At 47.5% G+C, this 21,275-nt stretch overlaps 1 protein-coding gene across 1 annotated transcript in view; it reads left to right on the top strand.

The window, feature by feature from the left end:
• eps8l3b (EPS8 signaling adaptor L3b) overlaps positions 1-21,275 on the top strand; it is a 92,872-nt gene that overhangs the window by 38,822 nt on the left and 32,775 nt on the right. The window contains exons 5-11 of the mRNA XM_086011097.1: positions 3,437-3,595; positions 5,234-5,383; positions 7,938-8,014; positions 10,025-10,197; positions 10,299-10,366; positions 16,010-16,121; positions 18,586-18,653. Coding sequence (XP_085867223.1) covers positions 3,437-3,595; positions 5,234-5,383; positions 7,938-8,014; positions 10,025-10,197; positions 10,299-10,366; positions 16,010-16,121; positions 18,586-18,653 — 807 coding nt within the window. The remainder of the gene's footprint in view (positions 1-3,436; positions 3,596-5,233; positions 5,384-7,937; positions 8,015-10,024; positions 10,198-10,298; positions 10,367-16,009; positions 16,122-18,585; positions 18,654-21,275) is intronic.

Below are 21,275 nucleotides of genomic sequence, written 5' to 3'. Positions count from 1 at the left end.
TTTTCAGCAATTCATTTTAAGGGAATCACTACTAGATTATGGGTTGTGCTCAGTGCAATACAGGAAACTCTTTTTTATCCGGCACCGACGGGACCGGCGTGGTGCCGGTTGATCAAAAAGTCCGGATTACAGAGAGGTATACTTACGAAGGTAAGAGAGCCCCGTACACGGCCACAGGTGCAGGAACCCCAGTTACACGGCCACAGATCCAGGAGTCCCAGTTACACGGCCACAGACCCAGGAGTCCCAGTTACACGGCCACAGATCCAGGAGTCCCAGTTACACGGCCTCAGATCCAGGAGTCCCAGTTACACGGCCACAGATCCAGGAGTCCCAGTTACACGGCCACAGATCCAGGAGTCCCAGTTACACGGCCACAGATCCAGGAGTCCCAGTTACACGGCCACAGATCCAGGAGTCCCAGTTACACGGCCACAGATCCAGGAGTCCCAGTTACACGGCCACAGATCCAGGAGTCCCTGTTGCACGGCCACAGGTGCAGGAACCCCAGTTACACGGCCACAGATCCAGGAGTCCCAGTTACACGGCCACAGATCCAGGAGTCCCTGTTGCACGGCCACAGGTGCAGGAACCCCAGTTACACGGCCATAGATCCAGGAGTCCCTGTTACACGGCCACAGATCCAGGAGTCCCCGTTACACAGCCACAGATCCAGGAGTCCCCATTACACGGCCACTAATATAAAGTAAAACTTACCTGAACCTACTCCTGAATTTTGCCGGTTAAGAGAGATTATTTAGGTGCCGGTTAAAAGAGAGTTTCCTGTATTAGGATTTAACAGAATCGCTGTAATATTATAATTAAGTGTCAGCTGTGGCTCGGTTGGTCGCACCCTCGCCTGAGTCAGAAAGCTGCGGCAAAAAGAAAATACTGCAGATGCTGGAAATCTGAAATAAAAACAGAAACTCAGCAGGTCAGGCAGCATCAGTGAAGAGAGAAACAGAGTTAATGTTTCAGGTCGATGACCTTTCGTCAGAACTGGAAAAAAGCAGGAAATGGAACAGATTTTTAAGCAGGTGAAGAGGCTGGGAAAGGCGGGGGGGGGGAGGGGATGAAAGAACAAAAGGGAAGGTCTGTGATAGGATAGAAGGCAGGAGAGGCTAAGAGACATTAAGAGATATTCAAGGCGAGACGAGATGGTAATGGGACAGGTTAAGAAACAAAGGATGGCTCTAGACGAAGTGTGAATTGCGCTGGCAGAATGAAAGACAGCGGCCATGTGGGGGAGAAGAAAAAAAACACAGACAAAAAGTGTGGATAAAAAAATATATATATCTATATGATAGGGGCCGAGGTTATGATCTGAAATTGTTGAACTCTATGTTGAGTCCAGAGGGCTGTAAAGTGCCTAATCGAAAGATGAGGTGCTGTTCCTCGAGCTTACGCTGAGCTTCCATGGAACAATGCAAGAGGCCGAGGACGGTGAGGTCCGAGTGGGAATGGGGCGGTGAATTAAAGTGACAGCCGACCAGAAGCTCGGGGTCCCCCTTACGGACTGAACGGAGGTGTTCCGCAAAGCGGTCACCCAATCTGCGTTTGGTCTCCCCAATGTAGAGGAGACCACATCGTGAGCAGCGAATACAGTATACTAAATTGCAAGAAGTACAAGTAAATCGCTGTTTCACCTGGAAGGGGTGTTTGGGGCCCTGGACAGTGGGAAGGGGGAGGTATAAGGGCATGTGTTGCATCTCCTGCGCTTGCACGGGAAGGTGTCGGGCAAAGGGGAAGGGGTGTTGGGGGTGATAGCGGAGTGGACAAGGGTGTCGCGGAGGGAGCGGTCCCTACGGAATGCTGAAATGGGAGGTGAGGGGAAGATGCGTTTGGTGGTGGGATCACACTGGAGGTGGCGGAAATGGCGGAGGATGACCTGTTGAATGTGGAGGCTGGTGGGGTGAAAGGTGAGGAGAAGGGGAACCCTATTCGTGGTTCCGGGAGGGAGGGGCAGGGGTGAGGGCAGAAGTGCGGGAGATAGAACGGACACGGTCAAGGGCCGTGTCAACCACGGTAGAGGGGAATCCTCGGTTGAGGAAAAAGGAAGACATGTCAGAAGCACTGGTATGGAAGGTGGCATCGTCAGAGCAGATGCGGCGGAGACGGAGAAACTGGGAGAATGGAATAGAGTTCTTACAGGAGGCGGGGTGGGAGGAAGTGCAGTCCAGGTAGCTGTGGGAGTCAGTGGGCTTGTAGTGAATGTTTGTAAATAACCTGTCGCCAGAGATGGAGACGGAGAAGTCGAGGAAGGGAAGGGAAGAGTCGGAGATGGACCATGTGAAGGTGAGGGAAGGGTGGAAGTTGGAAGCAAAGTGAATGAAATTATCTAGTTCAGGGCGAGAGCAGGAAACGGCTCAGAAAGCTGAGGGTTCACTACAGTATTATGATTGTGACAAGTTCACTACTATATTACGGTATTGCGGGCACAGTCTAATATTAGAGTATCCTAGACACACTACAGTGTGATGATTGTGACAGGCTCACTATAATATTATGGCATTACCAGTGCAATATGATGTGACAGGCATTATACAATATTGTAAGCCTTGTGCAGTATTACAGTGTGCCCGATAGTGGGGGGGGGGGGAATGGGGGGTCCCCAGGGGGGCAGGGGGGCAGGAGGTCCCCTTTCAGCGAATGCTAACGTGAACAGGCCCTACACAATAGGCCAGGCCTCCTGTGGGGACTATGGGAGTCTTTTCAACTACCCAAACCCCACCCCGGGAGAATCTCCAGTGGGTCGGAGCTTTCAACATTGTCGGGAGGGAGTGTTGGGTTGAGGGGGGGGGGGGGCCGTGTAAAATGGGCAACATGGGATGGGCGGCCCATTGAATGGAAAGGGTAATCGGGCGGTGTGTATCACGGGCGGCCGATCCAATATCGCCTGTCGGAGTTGAAAGTTCCGGTGAGGGGAAGGGTCTCCGGAAACAGAGAAGAAAATAATTTCGAAACGAGGGGAAAATAGTACAACAGGAAGTAAGTGCCCGCTGACGTAATAAAACTCACTACACACTTGGTTTGAGCATAAAGCAAGGCTTTAATCAACTTGTTTCAGAACATGGAGGTCTAGTTGTATTTCACTAGCTCCTTCTCTTACAAAATGTCCCTGGAAAGCTGGGGCCCACGCCCGAGTATTTATACTCCTTGGACGGTGCCACCAGCTGGCCGTCCAGCGTTATTTCATAAGTAGTTTCTTGATGATGAGATTTATAACACCCGCAAAGGGTGGTAGACATCTGGAGTTCTCTCCCCCGAAAGGCTGATGTTGATGGCACAACTGGAGCTTTCAAGGCTGAGATTGATAAGATTTTTATTCGGTAAGGGTATCCATGGATATTCAGCTCGCTGTCATTCACCGCTGGCTTTTAACCTTCCACATTCACTTGGTTTTCACTCCAACTCTTTTTCTGAATTCTGTGTGCAGCACCTGATTACCTGTGACCTTGACTCAAATGATGTGACCTCAGTGGACCAATGTATCAAAAAGCTTAAGCTGCTTGATGCCAAGGGGAAAGTATGGGGGCAAGACATGATAATACAGCTGACTGACACCTCCTTCAAAATGGTTGACATCGAGACCAAGGTAAGAATCCTGGAAGGACTCTAGGTGCGCGTCGTCAGCGCAGTCAGCGGGGGTGGGAGGTTGGAAATGGAAGACCTTTCGACTTCCCACCTGCCACCTGGGGAGTCGAGCTCTCTTGGGGAACGGTGCAGGTGAGATCCTCAGGTGTTGATTCACAGGCCAGATACAACACCCAATGTGCCCTTGGCTGAGAGAAAAAGAAAAGAAAGACTTGCATTTCTATAGCGCCTTTCACGATCACTGGACGTCTCAAAGCGCTTTACAGCCAATGAAGTACTTTTTTCGAAGTGCAGTCACTGTTGGAAAAGCGGCAGCCAATTTGCGCACAGCAAGCTCCCACAAACAGCAATGTGATAATGACCAGATAATCTGTTTTAATGATGTTGATTGAGGGATAAATATTGGCCAGAACACCGGGGATAACTCCCCTGCTCTTCTTCAAATTAGTGCCATGGGATCTTTTACATCCACCTGAAGGGGCGGCCGGGGCCTCAGTTTAACAAAGATGGCACCTCCGACAGTGCCGCACTCCCTCAGTACTGCACTGGAGTGTAAGCCTATATTTTTGTGCTCAAGTCCCTGGAGTGGGACTATGAACCCACAACCGTCTGACTCAGAGACGAAGGTGTTACCAACTGAGCCATGGCTGACACACTTATTAAATACAATACAAAGCTCACATTACAGGCCAGATTTCAACTTGTGGTTGGGGGGGTCGGGGGGGTGTGGGGGTGTGTGTGGGGTGTGCAGGGGGGGGGTGGGGGTGTGGGGGGTGCGGGGGTGTGTGTGGGGGGTGCGGGGGGGGTGGGTGGGCGAGAGGAATCGGGGGGGGGTTGCTGGGGGCCGAAGCAGGCGGCGAACCATCCGACCCCCTCCAGACCGTGAGATTTTAACTCCCAAGCCTCTATTGTAGGCCCTGACTCTGACTCCTGCCTGAAGCTGGTGGGACACTTCAATCCTGTGCCCGCACTCCCAGGTGCAGGATGCTGTGGAAAGGAGAGTAGCAGAGAGGGAAAAGGGAAGATCAGATCAAACTGCCTGTAAAAGAAATCCTTGAAGTTTTTGAAATGGGATCCTGCGGATTATTTTGGAAAATGAGTCTGGCTGGTGCAGAACAGGTTTTTCTCATAGTTACGGGGCAGAGTCACAAGAAAATTCTGGATTGCCAGATAAAATGTCTTCTTTATAATCAGTAAGACTAAAATATTAAGATAGAATCATAGAATGATACAACATAGAAGGAGGCCATTCGGACCATTGTGCCTCTTTGGTACTGCTATCCAATTAATTCCACCTCCCTGCTCTTTCCCCAGAGCCCTGTCACTTTTTTTTCCCTTCAAGTATTTCTCCAATTCTCTTTTGAAAGTTATATTGAATCTGCTTCCACCGCCCTTTCAGGCAGCGCATTCCAGATCACCACAACTCGCTGTGGTAAAAAAAAAGTTTCCTCATGTCGCCTCTGGTTCTTCTGGTGGTTGAATGCGAGCCCATGTCATTTTCACAACAGTGCTTCTGAAAAGAGTGAAAAGGGGCGAATTTTTAACATAACGGCGCTGAAAGGTCCTGTCAGTCTTGTCAGATCGAGAGGCGGATGTTGGCGTGAGGCCGTTTGCATTGATCCTCTTGTTGTTTCTCTAGGATAACTTGGAGCTCTTTCCCCTTGATGCTGTTCAGGACAGCCAGGCGATATTAAACAGCTGTATCTACAACTCGGTGCTGGCTGTCACCATCAGGGACAGGAGCAAGAGGAAGACCAACATCTACCTGTTCCAGTGCGAGGAAGTCTCTGTGAGTATGCATTGTAAGAAAGCTGCAACTGTTGAGGGGGACCAAGATAGCTGCGCCAGCGACCACTGGCCAAATATGGGCAAGGGCACAGACACGGTTCACATATTAAAAAAAGGTATCTTCAACCTTCAATCCCCCTGCCAGAGTACAGTGGGTACAGAGGAAGTACGAGATGATGGAACAGATGGGCATCGGGCGGGAGATTTTTAGCTACGAGGAAAGATTAGATAGGCTGGGGTTGTTTTCTTTGGAACAGAGGAGGCTGAGGGGAGATTTAATTGAGGTGTGTAAAATTATGAGGGGTCTAGATAGAACGGATAGGAAGGACCTATTTCCCTGAGCAGTGAGGTCAATAACCAATGGCATAGACTTAAAGTAATTGGTAAAAGGATTAGAGTTGAGTTGAGGAGAACTTTTTTCACCCAGAGGGTGGTGGGGGTCTGGAACTCACTGCCTGAAAGGGTGGTAGAGGCAGAAACCCTCATCACATTTAAAAAGTACTTGGATAAGCACTTGAAGTGCCGTAACCTACAGGGCAATGGACCAAGAGCTGGAAAGTGGGATTAGGCTGGAGAGCTCTTTGTTGGCCGGCACAGGCAAGATGGGCTGAATAGCCTCCTTCTGCGCCGTAAATTTCACTGATTCTATCGCTTTGGTCTATAACCTCCAAAGAAAGAAAATTGACATTTCTTCTTGATCTCAAGGGCAATTGAGTAAAAGTTCCAGGATATGAATGTAACATTAAGGGCTAGAATTTCCCAGGGCCATGGAGGCGGGATTGGAGGCGTGTGGGGTGTTAAAATCGTGAAATCGGGGGAGCACGAACCCATCCCGCCCCCAACCCGCCTCCATGCCCGTTTCCCAGGAGGCGGATACCCGACCTGTGCTGGGAGCCGCCTCCTCGAGGCGGGAAGGGGATTAGTGCCAATTAACTGCCTGTTAACAGGTAGTTAACAGGTAGTTTTTAGCCTAATCCCTATTTTTATCCCTGAAGTGTGGGATTCCCGACGGCTCCAAACAACGCCAAGTTAGCAAGGCGGACCGTCGGGCTGAAGGGCTTGGAGGGTTCGAGATGTCTGGTGTTCAGGTGAGTGATGGGTGCATGAGTGCAGAGGTAAGTGTGTTTGGTGTGTGTAAAGTGTTTAAATAAATTTTACTTACCTTTACTTACTAATGCAGGCTTCCTTCCTTCAGGTCTCGGGAGTCCCTCAGCCCACCAGCACAGAACGCAGAATGGCCGCGAGCTGTCAAAAGCTGCAGCCTCTGCTTTCTGTTCTGGAGAGATCTCTAAATCAGCCTGAGAGGAAGGAATTAACTTGGAGTACAGATTGTCAGTGTTTGACAGCTTCACAGAGCTGTCAAACGCTGATATTTCATCTGTCAAAAGCTCTTGACAGATGAAATGTCAATCTGTGACGTCACCTGTTGCCGGGTGGCCCTTAATTGGCCTGCTGAGCCCACTGGGCGGGCTCAACAAGGTCAATCAAGGGAAAATCGAGTGGGTTGGCCACAACTCGATGAAGGCGGGACTACAATCCCAAAAGTGGGAGTCCCGCCTCCTACTCGCCTCCATTGATAAAATCCAGTCCTAACACTCTCCACTGCTCATACCTTAAGTATGGACATCTCAGTGGATCTCAACAATATTTGTCCTTGGTCATTTGGCATTGTGGGATGCCACCCCTTCATTCTGAAACCACCTCCTAGGTTCTGTAGGCGGATATCCTAATACACTAATGTTGGAGCCACTGCGATATCCCCAATGACATCATATTCGGCTTTCTATTTCTCAAAACTGGTGTCTGGGCATGCACGTTAGATGTTGCAACGACACAATTTCTCATCAATAAAAAGAAAAGAAATACATTTATACAGCACCCTTCATGACCTCAGGACGTCCCAAAGTGCTTTACAGCCAATGAAGTACTTTTTGAAGTGTAGTCACTGTTGTAATATAGGAAACACGGCAGCCAATTTGCACACAGCAAGCTCCCACAAACAGAAATGAGACAATGACCAAATCATCTATTTTAGCGATGTCGGTGACAAATTGATATTGACATTTGATTTGCTTTGCTCCTACTATACGAAAGAAGAAGAAGTGATGTTGGTTGAGGGATAAATATTGGCCAGGGCACCGGGGAGAACTCCTCTGCTGTTCTTGGAAAATTACCACGGGATCTTTTACATTCACTTGGAAGGGCAGGCGGGGCCTCGGTTTAATGTCTCATGGGAAAGACGGCACCTCCGACAGTGCAGCACTGCCTTGGAGTGTCAGCCTAGATTTTGTGCTCAAGTCTCTGGAGTGGGTCTTGAACTCACAACCTTCTTAAGGGGTAAGAGTGATACCCACTGAGCCACGATAAGGTTTCTGATTGCAAATGGTAAACTCAACCAGTAAAGCCATGCGTCTGGGATGAAGGACTCTTGTACTTGAGTCATCCTGGGCCTGGTGGGCTAGAGATACAAGGCTAGGCTGTCCTCAACAAACCTAAATGTCAGGGTATGTTTATGTAATATCTTTATTACTGTATTTCTGTTTTCATTTAAATAGGCTGATCTAATACAGAACGGTATTGAGAAAATGATCAGAGGGAAGAAAGAGGAACGAGGGAACCAGGAGATGCTGAGGTATGTAGTTCAGAAGAACATAAGACGTAGGAGCAGGAGTAGGTCATTTGGCCCCTCGAGCCTGCTCCGCCAGTCAATAAGATCACGGCTGATCTTTGACCTTACCGCCACCTTCCCGCCCGATCCCCATAATTTATATTTATTTGTTTATATATAAATATATATATTATACTTATACTACCATATACTTATCATATTACATTACTATTACTTCCAGTGGTAATAGAGGCTTTTTTGCACTATTCATCATATCCTGCAACTTGGACTGTCATTGCTATACTTTCTGTTTATTTGCCTATTGTTTCTATATTTATACTTGTTTTTACTTTTTGCTTTTTATATTTATATATACTTATATTGTGGGAGTGAGTGGGGAGTAAGCATTCCATTGTACCAGTTACATATGGCAATACAATGATCATGTATCTTGAATCTTGAATCTTGAAACTTGATTCCCCGAGAGTCCAAAAATCTATCGATCTGAGCCTTGAATGTACTCAACGACTCAGCATCCACAGCTCTCTGGGGTAGAGAATTCCAAAGCTTCACAACCCTCTGAGGGAGGAAATTCCTCCTCATCTCAGTCCTAAATGGCCGACCCCTTAACAGGAGACTATGCCCCCTAGCTATAGACTCTTGAGCCAGGGGAAATAGCATCTTAGCATCTATTCTGTCAAGCTCTCTAAGAATTTTATACTTCAGAGAATATAGGCCCATTCTACTCAATCTCTCCTCATAGGACATCCCTCTCATCACAGAATCTACAGTGCAGATAGAGGCCATTTCGGCCCATCGAGCCTGCACCGACACATATCCCACCCTATCCCTGTAACCCCACGTATTTAATCCCCTAACACTAAGGGTCAATTTATCATAGCCAAATCAACCTAACCCGCACATCTTTGGACTGTGGGAGGAAACCGGAGCACCTGGAGGAAACCCACGCAGACACAGGGAGAATGTGCAAACTCCACACAGACAGTCGCCCGAGGTCAGATTTGAACCCGGGTCCCTGGCGCTGTGAGGCAACAGTGCTAACCACTAGGAATCAATCTAGTGAACCTTTGTTGTACCCCTTGTAAGGCAAGTATATCCTTCCTTAGTTAAGGAGACCAAAACTGTGCCCAGTACTCCAGGTGTGGTCTCACCAAAGCCCTGTATAATAGCAGCAAGACTTCCTCACTCTTGTGCTCCACAGAATAATTGTCTGTGGGAGAGGTCCTTATTGGGCTGGACCCTAGAACTTGTTCCATACTGTAGCCTAGAACCCAGAAATGTCTGCAATGACAGGTCCTTTACGGATAATTAATGGATCATTACGGACTGGATTTTAAAAGCCCATCTGAAATTAGGGCTCTTACTGTCTCTGCCACACTGAAATCCTACGGAAAGTACACCAAAGACATTAGGATTATTAAAAAAATTAAATGAATAATATGTAATAATAAAAACCTTTTTCACACCGCGAGTTGTTGTGATCTGGAATGCGCTGCCAGAAAGGGCGGTGGAAGCAGATTCAATAGTAACTTTTGAAAGGGAATTGGATAAATACTTGAAAAGGAAAAAAATTGCTGGGCTATGGGGAAAGAGCAGGGGGGAGTGGGACTGATTGGAGAGCTCTTTCAAAGAGCCGGCACAGGCATGATGGGCCGAATGGTCTCTTTCTCTGCTGTATCACTCTATGATTCTACAAATACATAATTAATAAGCACTGGGGTCTATTAATAGATTCAATGAATAAAATAGCACTTAGATTGCGTATCACATTACGAGTCTGATAATAGTCATCTATGCCAGTTGGTAAAGTCACACTGTGCTCTTAGGAGATCTGATGACAGACGCTGCTATTATCAGATCCAGTAACAACTGGACTATGCTAGTAACAGGTTTTTGGGGCAGATTACGCTATTGCCTGATGATACTCAGACTGCTCATTACAAACCGCAGTATTCAGTCACTGTCCCTGCTATTCAACACCGGTGAGTCTCTTTCTCTCTGAAACCTTTTCAGAAACAACCTGGAAAGCATGCTCTCTCAGCAAGCTCGGCCGCCTTCCAGGAAGTCTGCAATGCCGCCCCCTCAGGAGAGATGGACGCCGCCAGACTACGATAAGCCTCCACACCCTGCAATGTCAGAGTACGGAAGCTGGGCAGAGCAACAGAGCAGGACACCATCCGAATCCGGTACAGCCGCCACCCAATCAATTGCCGCTTTGATCGTTTTGCCTTGTCCTGAGATCTTTGACCTGACACCTGCATTGTTCCATTACACACCCTTTCAATAGGTTCGAAGTTCAGCAGTGGCGATACAGAGAAGGCATTTGTGCCAATTTTGATTGCACAAAGAAATACGGTGAGCAGACACTTACTCCAAAATGATTATTGTTTTTTGTCGGGGATTTTTCCCAACATCTTTTCTTCACTCAAATGGCATGATAACCCTTCTCATAAGCAGATTAGTTTCCTACAAGCTGAATCCTGTGTCTTCATTCTGTTCTGTCTGTGCTCGTTGACATACGTTGGCTCTTGGTCCACTAATGCCTCGATTTTAAAATCCTCATCCTTGTGTTTAAATCCCTCCATGGCCTCGCACTCCATCCCTATCTCTGTAACCTCCTCCAGCTCTTACAACCCTCCGAGATCTCTGCGCTCCTCCTACTCTGGCCTCTTGCGCATCCCCCACTTCCTTCGCCCCACCATTGGCGGCCTTGCCTTCAGCCGTTTAGACCCGGAGTTCTGGAATTCCCTCCCTAAACCTCTTCGCCTCTCTCCTCCTTTAAGACATTTCTTCAAACCTTTGTTTTGTATAGTTGCTCTCCCAAATCCTTTCCCTCCTCTCTCGAAGGTGCTGACTCATATTGATGTACGGTTCCACAGGCACTGAACTGCACCCCGATATCTCACACATGTGACCATTCTTCTTGTGTGAGTCCAGACATTGAGGGCTGGATTTTCCAAGCCCCATGGAGGCGGGTTTGGGGGCGGGAGTGGTGGGAAAATTGCAGAATCGGGCAGCACAAACCCATCCCGCCCCCAACCTGCCTCCGTGCCAATGTCCCAGGAGGCGGGTATCCGACCTGTGCTGGGAGCCACCTTGTCAAGGCGGGAAGGGGATTAATGCCAATTAACAGGTAGTTAACAGGCAGTTTCTTGCCTAATCCCTATTTTTAGCCCTGAAGTGTGGGCTTCCCGACGGCTCCAAACCACGCCAAGTTAGCGAGGCGGAGCGTCGGTCTGAAGGGGTTGGAGGGGTCGAGATGTCCGTTGTGCAGGTGAGTGATGGGTGCATGTGCGCAGAGGTAAGTGTGTGAGGTAAGTGTAAAGTGTTTTAATAAGTTTTACTTACCTTTACTTTCTCCTGCAGGCTTCCTCCCTTCAGTTCTCGGGAGTCCCTCAGTTCACCGGCACAGAAAACAGAATGGCCGCTGAACTGTCAAAAGCTGCAGCTTTCTGGTCTGGAGAGTTCTCTAACTGAGTCTGAGTAGAAGGACTCAAGTTAGAAGTCAGATTGTCAGTGTTTGACAGCTTCACAGAGCTGTCAAACACTGATTTTTCATCTGACAAAAGCTCTTGACAGATGAAATGTCAATCACTGATGTCCCCTGTAACCAGGTGTCCCTTAATTGGCCTGCTGAGCCCGCTGGGCGGGCTTAACAAGGTCAATCAAGGGAAAATAGCGTGGGTTGGCCACAAGTCGATGGAGGCGGGACTGCAACCCAAAAAGTGGGAGTCCCGCCTCCATCATGTCCCCATTGACAAAATCCAGCCCTGAGTCTCAGCAGCCTATTTGGGGTATCCAATTCTGTCCTCACACGCTATCCCCACCAAATCATTTTCTATCCGGAGTTATGGAATAGTGAGCAGGAGCACTGGTTATTTATTTTCTCCTTCCCTAGCCCAGGAACTTAGGAGCAGGAGTAGGTCATTCAGCCCTTCAAGCCTGCTCCACCATTCAATTAGATCATGGCTGATCAGTACCTCAAATCCATTTACCCGCCTTAGCTCTAAAATCCCTTGATACCCTTACCTAACAGAAATCTATTGATCTCAGTCTTGGAAGCTTCAATTGTCCCATCATCCACAGCCTATTGGGGAGAGAATTCTACATTTCTACCACCCTTTGTGTGGAAGAAGTGCTTCCTGGTTTCCCTCCTGAATGGCCTAACTCTAATTTTATTATGTCCCCTTGTTCTTGATTTCCCTGCCAGAGGAAATCGTTTCTCTGTGTCTACCCTACATAATCCCCCTCAATCTTCTATGCTCAAGGGAATACAAGCCTAATGAAATGTTGAGCCTAATTGTATCCACTCTACAAGTAGCCTGGCTGAAAGCAGTCAACACAGCACGGACCAGAGCTTGAACCTGGGAGCATCCTGGATTGTATGGTTTGGTCAATACACTTACAAACAAAGCCATTGGGAGAACTACTTGACGTAGGAAAACTACTAGGCACTTGGTCTAAGCGTTAAACAAAGCTTTAATCAACTGTTTTTCAACATGGAGATCTAGTTGTGTCCTTCACCAGTTCCTGTTAAAGAATGTCCTGCGCAAGCTGGGCCCATGACCGAGTATTTATACTCTCCCTGGACAGCGCCACCAGCAGGCCGCCCAGTATTATCTCATAAGTCATTTCCACATGAATGACAAGATTCATGTCACTACTCTTACATTACATGATGCTAAATCAAAGTTCTGAATCACCGTAAGTGAAAATGTAAAAGTTGGACAGATAATTTGCCAGTTTCAGCTGTGGCTCAGTGGGTAGCACCCTCGCCTCTGAGTTTCTAGAAGATTGTTGGTTCAATTCCATTCCAGAGACTTAAGCACACAAATCTAGGCAGACACACCAGGGCAGTCCTGAGGGAGTGCTGCACTGTCGGAGGTGCTGCTTTCCTGATGAGACGCTAAAACCGAGGCCCCGTCTGCCCTCTCAGGTGGACATAAAAGATCCTATGGCACTCTTTTGAAGAAGAGCAGGGGCGTTATCCCCGGTGTCCTGGGGCCAATATCTGTCCCACAGTCAACATTATTAATTGGTCATGATGCCATTGCTGTTTGTGGGAGCTTGCTGTGCACGAATTGGCTGCCGTGTTTCCTACATTACAACAGTGACCACACTTCAAAAAGTACTTCATTGGTTGTAAAACGCATTGGGACGTCCAGTGGTCGTGAAAGGTGCTGTATAAATGCAAGTCTTTCTTTAGTTTGCAATGGAACTGTCTTCACCTGACGATAACACCAAGCACTGTAGTCATTGCTGCTGTAACTTAAAGCAGCTTAAGCGGCAAAAAAGCTCCAGCCAAAGCCCTTCTACGCTGTAACCTATAGCTATGTTGTCTTCTTCATTCTTTCTCCACAACCCATTGAGCTTTGAAGAATTCATAACAAATGCTTCTAAGGGGTTCGGATGAGATCTCCAATGGTACATCCAATCCTGAAGCTTCACTGGATATTGGCTTCTAAGGGTGGTTGGAGACTGAGGGCTGGATTTTATCAATGGAGGCGTGTAGGAGGCGGGATTAAACTTTCGGGGTAGTAGTCCTGCCTCCATCGAGTTGTGGCCAACCCACTCAATTTTCCCTTGATTGACCTTGTTGAGCCCGCCCAGCGGGCTCAGCAGGCCAACTAAGGGCCACCCGGCAACAGGTGATGTCACAGATTGACATTTCATCTGTCAAGAGTTTTTGACAGATGAAATATCAGCGGTTGACAGCTCTTTGAAGCTGTCAAACACTGACAATCTGTACACTAAGTTAATTCCTTCCTCTCAGGCTGATTTAGAGATCTCTCCAGAACAAAAAGCTGAATGCTGCAACTTTTGACAGCTCGTGGACATTCTGCTTTCTGTGCCGGTGAGCTGAGGGACTCCCGAGACCTGAAGGAAGGAAGGCTGTAAAGGTAAGTAAAGGTAAGTAAAACTTATTTAAACACTTTGCACACACCAAACACACTTACCTCTGCACTCATGCACACATCATTCACCTGAACACTGGACATCTCGAACCCTCCAAGTCCTCCAGCCCGACGGTCCGCCTCGCTAACTTGGCGTGGTTTGGAGCCGTCGGGAATCCCACACTTCAGGGATAAAAATAGGGATTAGGCTAAAAACTGCCTGTTAACTACCTGTTAACAGGCAGTTAATTGGCACTAATCCCCTTCCCGCCTCGGGGAGGCGGGTCCCAGCACAGGTCGGGTATCCGCCTCCTTTGAAACTGGCATGGAGGCGGGTTGGGGCGGGATGGGTTCGTGTCCCCCTGATTTCGCGATTTTAACCCCCCACATGCCTCCAATCCCACCTCCACGGCCCGGTGAAAATCGAGCCTTGAACCTCTGCTGTTGATGATATTCATTGGCTGTAGGATGAGGGGAGGTGGGAGTCGGGTAAAACAGCCTCACACTGCTGTTGATAAAAGCCATTTGGGATGATATTGTGCTGTGTAATGTTATTACATTGCAACATAGGAATGTACAGGGCTGGGAAATATTGCAGTCCCAGTGTTAATGTGGTTATATGAAATTTCTTTTGTCTGTTATTTTGACTCATCTATTTTAAACCGGCTAATGTCTTTGAATGTCAGGCGTGGATCAGTGGTAGCACTCTCGCCCCTCGCCTCTCAGTCAGATGATCATGGGATCAAGCCCTTCTCCAGGAGACTTGAACACATAACTTAGGCTGACACTCCAGTGCAGTACTGATAGAGCGCAGCTCTGTCAGAGATGCCGGGCAGGATTTTCATTGTGCCGTGGAGTCGGGATTGGAGGCGTGCGGGGGGGTTAAAATCCCGAAATCAGGGGTCCCAACCCCATCCTGCACCCAAACCCGCCTCCATGCCAGTTTCAAAGGAGGCGGGTATGCGCCCCACAATGGGACCCGCCTACTTGAGGCGGGAAGGGATTAGTGAAAATTAACTGCCAGTTAACAGGCAGTTTTTAGCCTAATCCCTATCTTGAAGGTTGAAGAGTGGGATTCCTGACGGCTCCAAACCACTCCAAGTTAGAGGAGGCGGGCCGTCGGGTTGAAGGTCTTGGAGGGGTCGAGATGTCGGTTTTCAGGTGAGTGATGTGTGCATGAGTGCAAAGGTAAGTGTGTTTGGTATGTCTAAAGTGATTAAAGAAGTGTAAGTTACCTTTTCTTAGCTTTTCAGCCTTCCTTCCTTTAGGTCCTGGGAGTCCCTCATCTCACCGGCACAGAAAGCAGAATGGCTGCGAACTGTCAAAAGTGACAGCCTTCAGCTTTCTGTGCAGGAGAGGTTTTTAACTGAGTCCGTGGAGAAGGACTCAGGTTAGAAGTAAGACTGTCAGTGTTTGACAGCTTCAAACAGCTGTGAAACGCTGATATTTCATCTGTCAAAACCTCTTGACAGATGAAATTGCAGTCTGTGATGTCACCTGTTGCCGGGTGGCCCTTAATTGGCCTGCTGAGCCCGCTGGGCGGGCTCAACAAGGTCAATCAAGTTAAAATCGCGTGGATTGGCCGCATCGCGATGGAGGCGGGGCTACAACCCCGAAAGTTGTAGTCCCGCCTCCAAGCCGACTCCTGAGTTAAATTCCTGCCCGCCGTCTTTCGGATGAGATGTTAAACCAACTCTGCCCTCTCAGGTGGATGTAAAAGATGCATGTTGCTATTTCGAAGAAGGGCAGGGGAGTCCTGGACAATATTTATCACTCAACCAACTCCACTAAAAAAAATTACCTGGTCATTATCGCATTGCGGTTTGTGGGAGCTTGCTGTGCACAAATTGGCTGCCGTTTTTCCTACATTCCAACAGTGACTACGCTTCAAAAGTACTTCATTGGCTGTAGGGCGCTTTGGGATGTTCTGAGGTTGTGAAAGGTGCAAGTCTTTCTTTATCAAAATAGCAGATAATGGAATTGCCTATCAACATGGCAGCAAGCTTGTTGCTAAAATGGCGCAATTACAGCCCAATGTTTGCTCACATTGAATGACTGCTGACGAGCTTTCTATCTGAGCTGTGGTCTCTTTCCTTCCTGACAGGATGTCCTCAATCACGTCTTAAATGACATTGAGCTGTTCAACAATAAAATTAGTCAAGCCATTGGCTCCAAAGAACAGAAGAAGAAAAAGAAGAAATCAAAAAAGAGTAAAGGTAATAGTCCATAATGAAGGGTCCCTTGCATTCCTGACTTAGTTACAATGGAGATGGCTTTCAAATGTCCTAGGGTATATCCCAGTTATGAAGACAGCAGCAGTATCCCGACTCTATTGCTGATTCTTTCTGCCAAACTACAGAGATTTCTAGCTTGCAAGCCAAGAAATGCTGAAGGCAAAGGTTTATCTTTTAATACTTGAAACTTGCCTCAAATTTCATCAAGCCACTCCTCATTCCCGTGAGAATTTTAGTTTTAACAACTGTCACACTTTGAGGCATATTTTCTGCACCGCCCAAACCCGCGACCTCTACCACCTAGAAGGACAAGGGCAGCAGGCGCATGGGAACACCACCACCTCCAAGCTCCCCTCCAAGTCACACACTATCCTGACTTGGAAATATATCGGCCGTTCCTTCATCGTCGCTGGGTCAAAATCCTGGAACTCCCTCCCTAACAGCACTGTGGGAGCACCTTCACCACACGGACTGCAGGGGTTCAAGAAGGTGGCTCACCACCACCTTCTCAAGGGGCGATTAGGGATGGGCAATAAATGCTGGCCTTGCCAGCGATGCCCACATCCCATGAACGAAAAAAAAAGAAAATTTTGCGATTGCCGTTGTTTTGGGGAAGGGATTTTTTATGAAAGGCTTGTGCCAAATTCACGCTTCTGCTATTTTAATGCAGACATTAACCCAGCTGAAATAATCGGTGGTGTTTGTGGCAAAACAATGCCAATGGAAAATATACCGAAAGGCACCAAAACATCCTTCATTAATGGGGAATCATGCTTCCTACACCAACTATTTAATTGAATGAACAGAAGAAAATAAAGCTCACAGAAGCTTTTGCCTAGTGGCTACTGGAGGGACTGGAGTGCATCATCACCCCCACCTCCCCCCCCCGCCCCCCGTCCCCCCTCTACCCCGGGATCAATTTTAATTTGATTTATTAAGTTTATTTTTTAAAAATGTTTAATTAACGACGTGTTGGTTGTGCCCCTTTAAGAAGGAGGCACTTGTTACCACTTAAATGATGATGACATTGGTCATCAATTACCGCAATTAGTCAAACCGAGGTTGCCTAGTGGCTGTGGCAATGGACTAGCGACCCCAGAGGTTGCGAGGTCAAATCCCACCGGGTCAAGTTGTGAGATTGAATTCGGTAAATCTGGTCGTGTTTTTTTTTGGGTCGGCCCCTGACACAATAATGTTGAAAGCTGCGAGGTTGTCATTAAGAACTCAATTGCTTCACTAATGTTCTTCAGGGATTGGGGCCTGTCACTTCCAGCTACCTGTGACTTCAGTCCCCACACTATGTGGTTGACTCTTTGTGCCCTCAGGCAACTAGGGGAGGGTAATAAATATTGTCTTGTCAGTGTCACTCACCTTCCAAGATTAAATGAAATAAATCAGCATGCTCTACCAAGGAGTCGGCACAGGCATAATGGGCCGAATGGCCACCTTCTGTACTGTATCATTCTATGATTCTATGAAGGTGAAGAACGTGTACTGCACACTTTGTGCTCAGTGCTGTATAGTGAGCTTAAAAGGTACACTCGTTACTGGGCAGATGCCTTTACCCAGAGTCTCCATCTACCCTTAATAGTATCATACAGCATGGAAGGAGGCCATTCGGCCCATCGTGTCTGTGCCGGCTCTTTGAAAGAGCTCTCCAATTAGTCCCACTCTTCGCCCATAGTCCTGAAAATGCCTCCTTTTCAAGTCCAATAGTTTAGTTTTCTCTCTCAACGTTTCTTTGCCTGCTTTTCTTGGTCCCCACTTCTCTTTAGATTTTTGACCAATTAGTTTGAAGTGTATCAAAAAAAAAATAATGCTGTAAATGTGAACTAAATGATGGAAGGTCAGTCAGCATCTGAAACAGACAAACAGGTTGGTGGAGCTCCCTCCCTTTCAGGCAATATGCAACGCTGGGAATTTCATGTTTTTATTATACTAACGACCCTGAGGCCATTGTCCCCCGGCAGCGACCTTCCCCCTCCCCCCCCCCCCCCACCCCCGTCGCCCCACAACTTTTTGTCTCTCAAGACACGATGGGCCGAATGGCCTCCTTCTGTGCTGTATGATTCTATTACGGGTAGATGGAGACTCTGGGTAAAAGCATCGGCCCAGTACCGAGTATCAGATACTCGCTGTTCTAGCAAGCTCAGGTGAGCTGTGCGAACACGTCCAACATGGGCCCCAAGAGGATCTGTGAACTGATCCAAAATACAACCCAAAATGGTACAACCTGCTGCTCAATCCAATCAGGGCCCCTCGGCGTATTGAGATTGGCAGTGCCAATCCAAACTGACGGTCACCACGCATCCGCGATTTCAAATATTGCGGCTCGGTTTCTGGTGAGCTGGCAATGGAACGCTGCTACCCCTCGTAAACTGGCAGCTAAGTGCTGCCACCCTGTGACCCGTCACTAACCGGGTTTTCCCTGTATCTTTCTCTGCAGAAGGACTGCCTCCTGAGGAAGAGTATAAGGAATGTCTGCAGAAGATAAAATATGCCTTTAATTTGCTAGTAAGTACCAGAGCGGAGAAAGGCACCAGGATCTTACCGTCACTACGATGAAGGGGGGAAATCAATCACTGGAACACAGCAGATTAACTTTTGAAAATCATTTACTAGAATGAGAGGCTATACCTATCAGGAAAGATTGAACAGGCTGGGGCTCCTTTCTCTAGAAAAGAGAAGGATGACCTGATCGAGATCTTTAATAATATGTAAGTGTTTGATAGGGTGGATGTAGAGATGAGGCTTCCACATGTGGGGGAGACCAGAACTAGGGGCCATAAATACAAGATAGTCACTAATAAATCCAATAGGGAATTCAGGAGAAACTTCTTGACCCAGAGAGTGGTGAGAATGTGGAACTCGCTACCACAGGCAGTGGTTGAGGCAAATAGTATAGATGCATTTAAGGGGAAGCTAGATAAGCACATAAGGGAGAAAGGAATAGAAGGTTATGCTAATAGGGTGAGATGAAGAGGGTTGGGAGGAGGCTCGTGTGGAGCATAAACACCAACACGGACCAGTTGGGCCGAATGGCCTATTTCTGTGCTGTACATTCTATATAATTCATGAACATGTGAAGCTGTGAGTTTGCACCAGTGTGATAGTCACCAACCCATGGCTTCTCTGTGCGAGAGTTCCAAGTTTGTACCAAACTACAAGGAATCTCATGGAACTGGGCTAAGACTGCTACAAACGCACTTCATTTAGGACCCTTTCAGTCAGTAGACAGAGGAGTTATGTTCTTATCAAGGGTTATGGAGAGCGGGCGGGGAAGTGGAGTTGAGGCCAAGATCAGATCAGCCATGATCTTATTGTATGGCGGGGCAGGCTCGAGGGGCCGAATGGCCTGCTCCTGCTCCTATTTCTTATGTTCTTATGTTCTAGGTTTTCATCCTGTCAGCCTGGACTGGACTTGAAGCCAGATCCAATGGCAATGGGTTAACTCACTCCACCAGATCCCAGAACCAGTGGGATTACTCACACCACCAGATCCCAGAACCAATGGGATATCTCACTCCACTAGATCCCAGAGGCAATGTGTTAATTCCATACGCCACCCAGTCCCTGAACTTTCATTGTTCTATGTTTCATCTCAGTAAGGAGCATGTAAAGTTCAAGACTAGAACCAGGGTTTACTAAACAGATATCCATCACTGTCCAAGGTGGGATTTAATTTTGAGCAATACTGCGTTCATTATTCTTGAAGAGATGCCACCCTGATTTGGAATGAAAAAAAAGATTATCAAGAAAGTTGCCCCTAGCTGCTGCAGTGATAAGATGGTGCCTCAGAACAATGATTGTATTCTTGAAGCCTGACTCAGGGACTTATGGGTGTTGAGGGTGGGGTTTGGTGGGGGTGGTTTGGGCACTTTGTCCCTCTCGATCAAGTGTGGTTAAGAACAACTTCAATTCACCACCAAAGTGACTTTATGGAGTCACTCACTTACATCACAACCATGAAACAATCAGACTGTTATCTCAAGCTAGATGACGGGGTTTTGTTGTGAGATTGAAATGCTCAAATCTTAAGGAAATATTAACCTAACTTGCAACCTAATTTCTTCACTAAACATCTATGCAATAGTATTCAGTGTTGCCAAAGAGTTCCTGCTTACATACCATGTATTCAGGACTTTCCATCCAGATCTCTTATTTGAATGGTGGTACAGTACTTGCAGGATTTCCCTCCTCTACGTTATTCCTTTCCCCTCCTTTATGTGCTCTCCCCTTGATTGAGCCAATCTCTCCTGGAGGTTGGGCTGAACTTCCCCTAATGGGGTGGACTGCCCAGGGGCTGTGGAAGGAAGGGGGTTCAATGGGACGGATGATCTTTTCGCTCCACGCCTTCCAATGCTCTACTGGGGATTGTTGTGGTGTTGCCGGAAGAAACATAGAAACATAGAAACATAGAAGACAGGAGCAGGAGTAGGCCATTCGGCCCTTCCTTTCCCCTCCATTCGGCCATTCGATGCGATCATGGCTGATCATCCAAATTCAGTACCCTGTCCCTGCTTTCTCCCCATATCCCTTGATCCCTTTAGCCTTAAGAAATATATCCAACTCCTTCTTGAATATATTTAATGAATTGGCCTCTGCTGCCTTCTATGGTAGAGAATTCCACAGGTTCACCACTCTCTGGGTGAAGAAATTCCTCCTCATTTCTGTCCTAAATGGCTTACCCCTTATCCTTAGACTGTGACCCCTGGTTCTGGACTCCCCGACCATCGGGAACATCGTTCCTGCATCTAGCCTGTCCAGTCCTGTCAGAATTTTATAAGTTTCAATGAGATCCCCTCTCATTCTTCTGAACTCCAGCGAGTATAAGCCCAATCGACCCAATCTCTCCTCATACGTCATTCCTGCCATCCCAGGTATCAGTCTGGTGAATCTTCGCAGAACTCCTTCCATGGCAAGAACATCCTTCTGGATGAAGACTTCTGGGTGAACTTCCTGCTGTAACACAATGCGGGGGAATGCCCACTTTCCTCCACAATTAATGACCCACTAGTGAAATCAACTTTGAAACATACAATTTCTGAGAATGTGATTTTTTTTTAGCTGATCATCATCTACAAACGTAAAAAAAATAAGAATTAAAAGGGAATTTTCACCTCCTTTAGAGACCAA

This window comes from Somniosus microcephalus, chromosome 18, assembly GCF_052327205.1.
Source record: "Somniosus microcephalus isolate GS21.2 chromosome 18, FLI_Smic_1.0, whole genome shotgun sequence".
Classification (NCBI taxonomy): Eukaryota; Metazoa; Chordata; class Chondrichthyes; order Squaliformes; family Somniosidae; genus Somniosus; species Somniosus microcephalus.
This window is presented reverse-complemented; position numbering and strand designations above follow the sequence as displayed.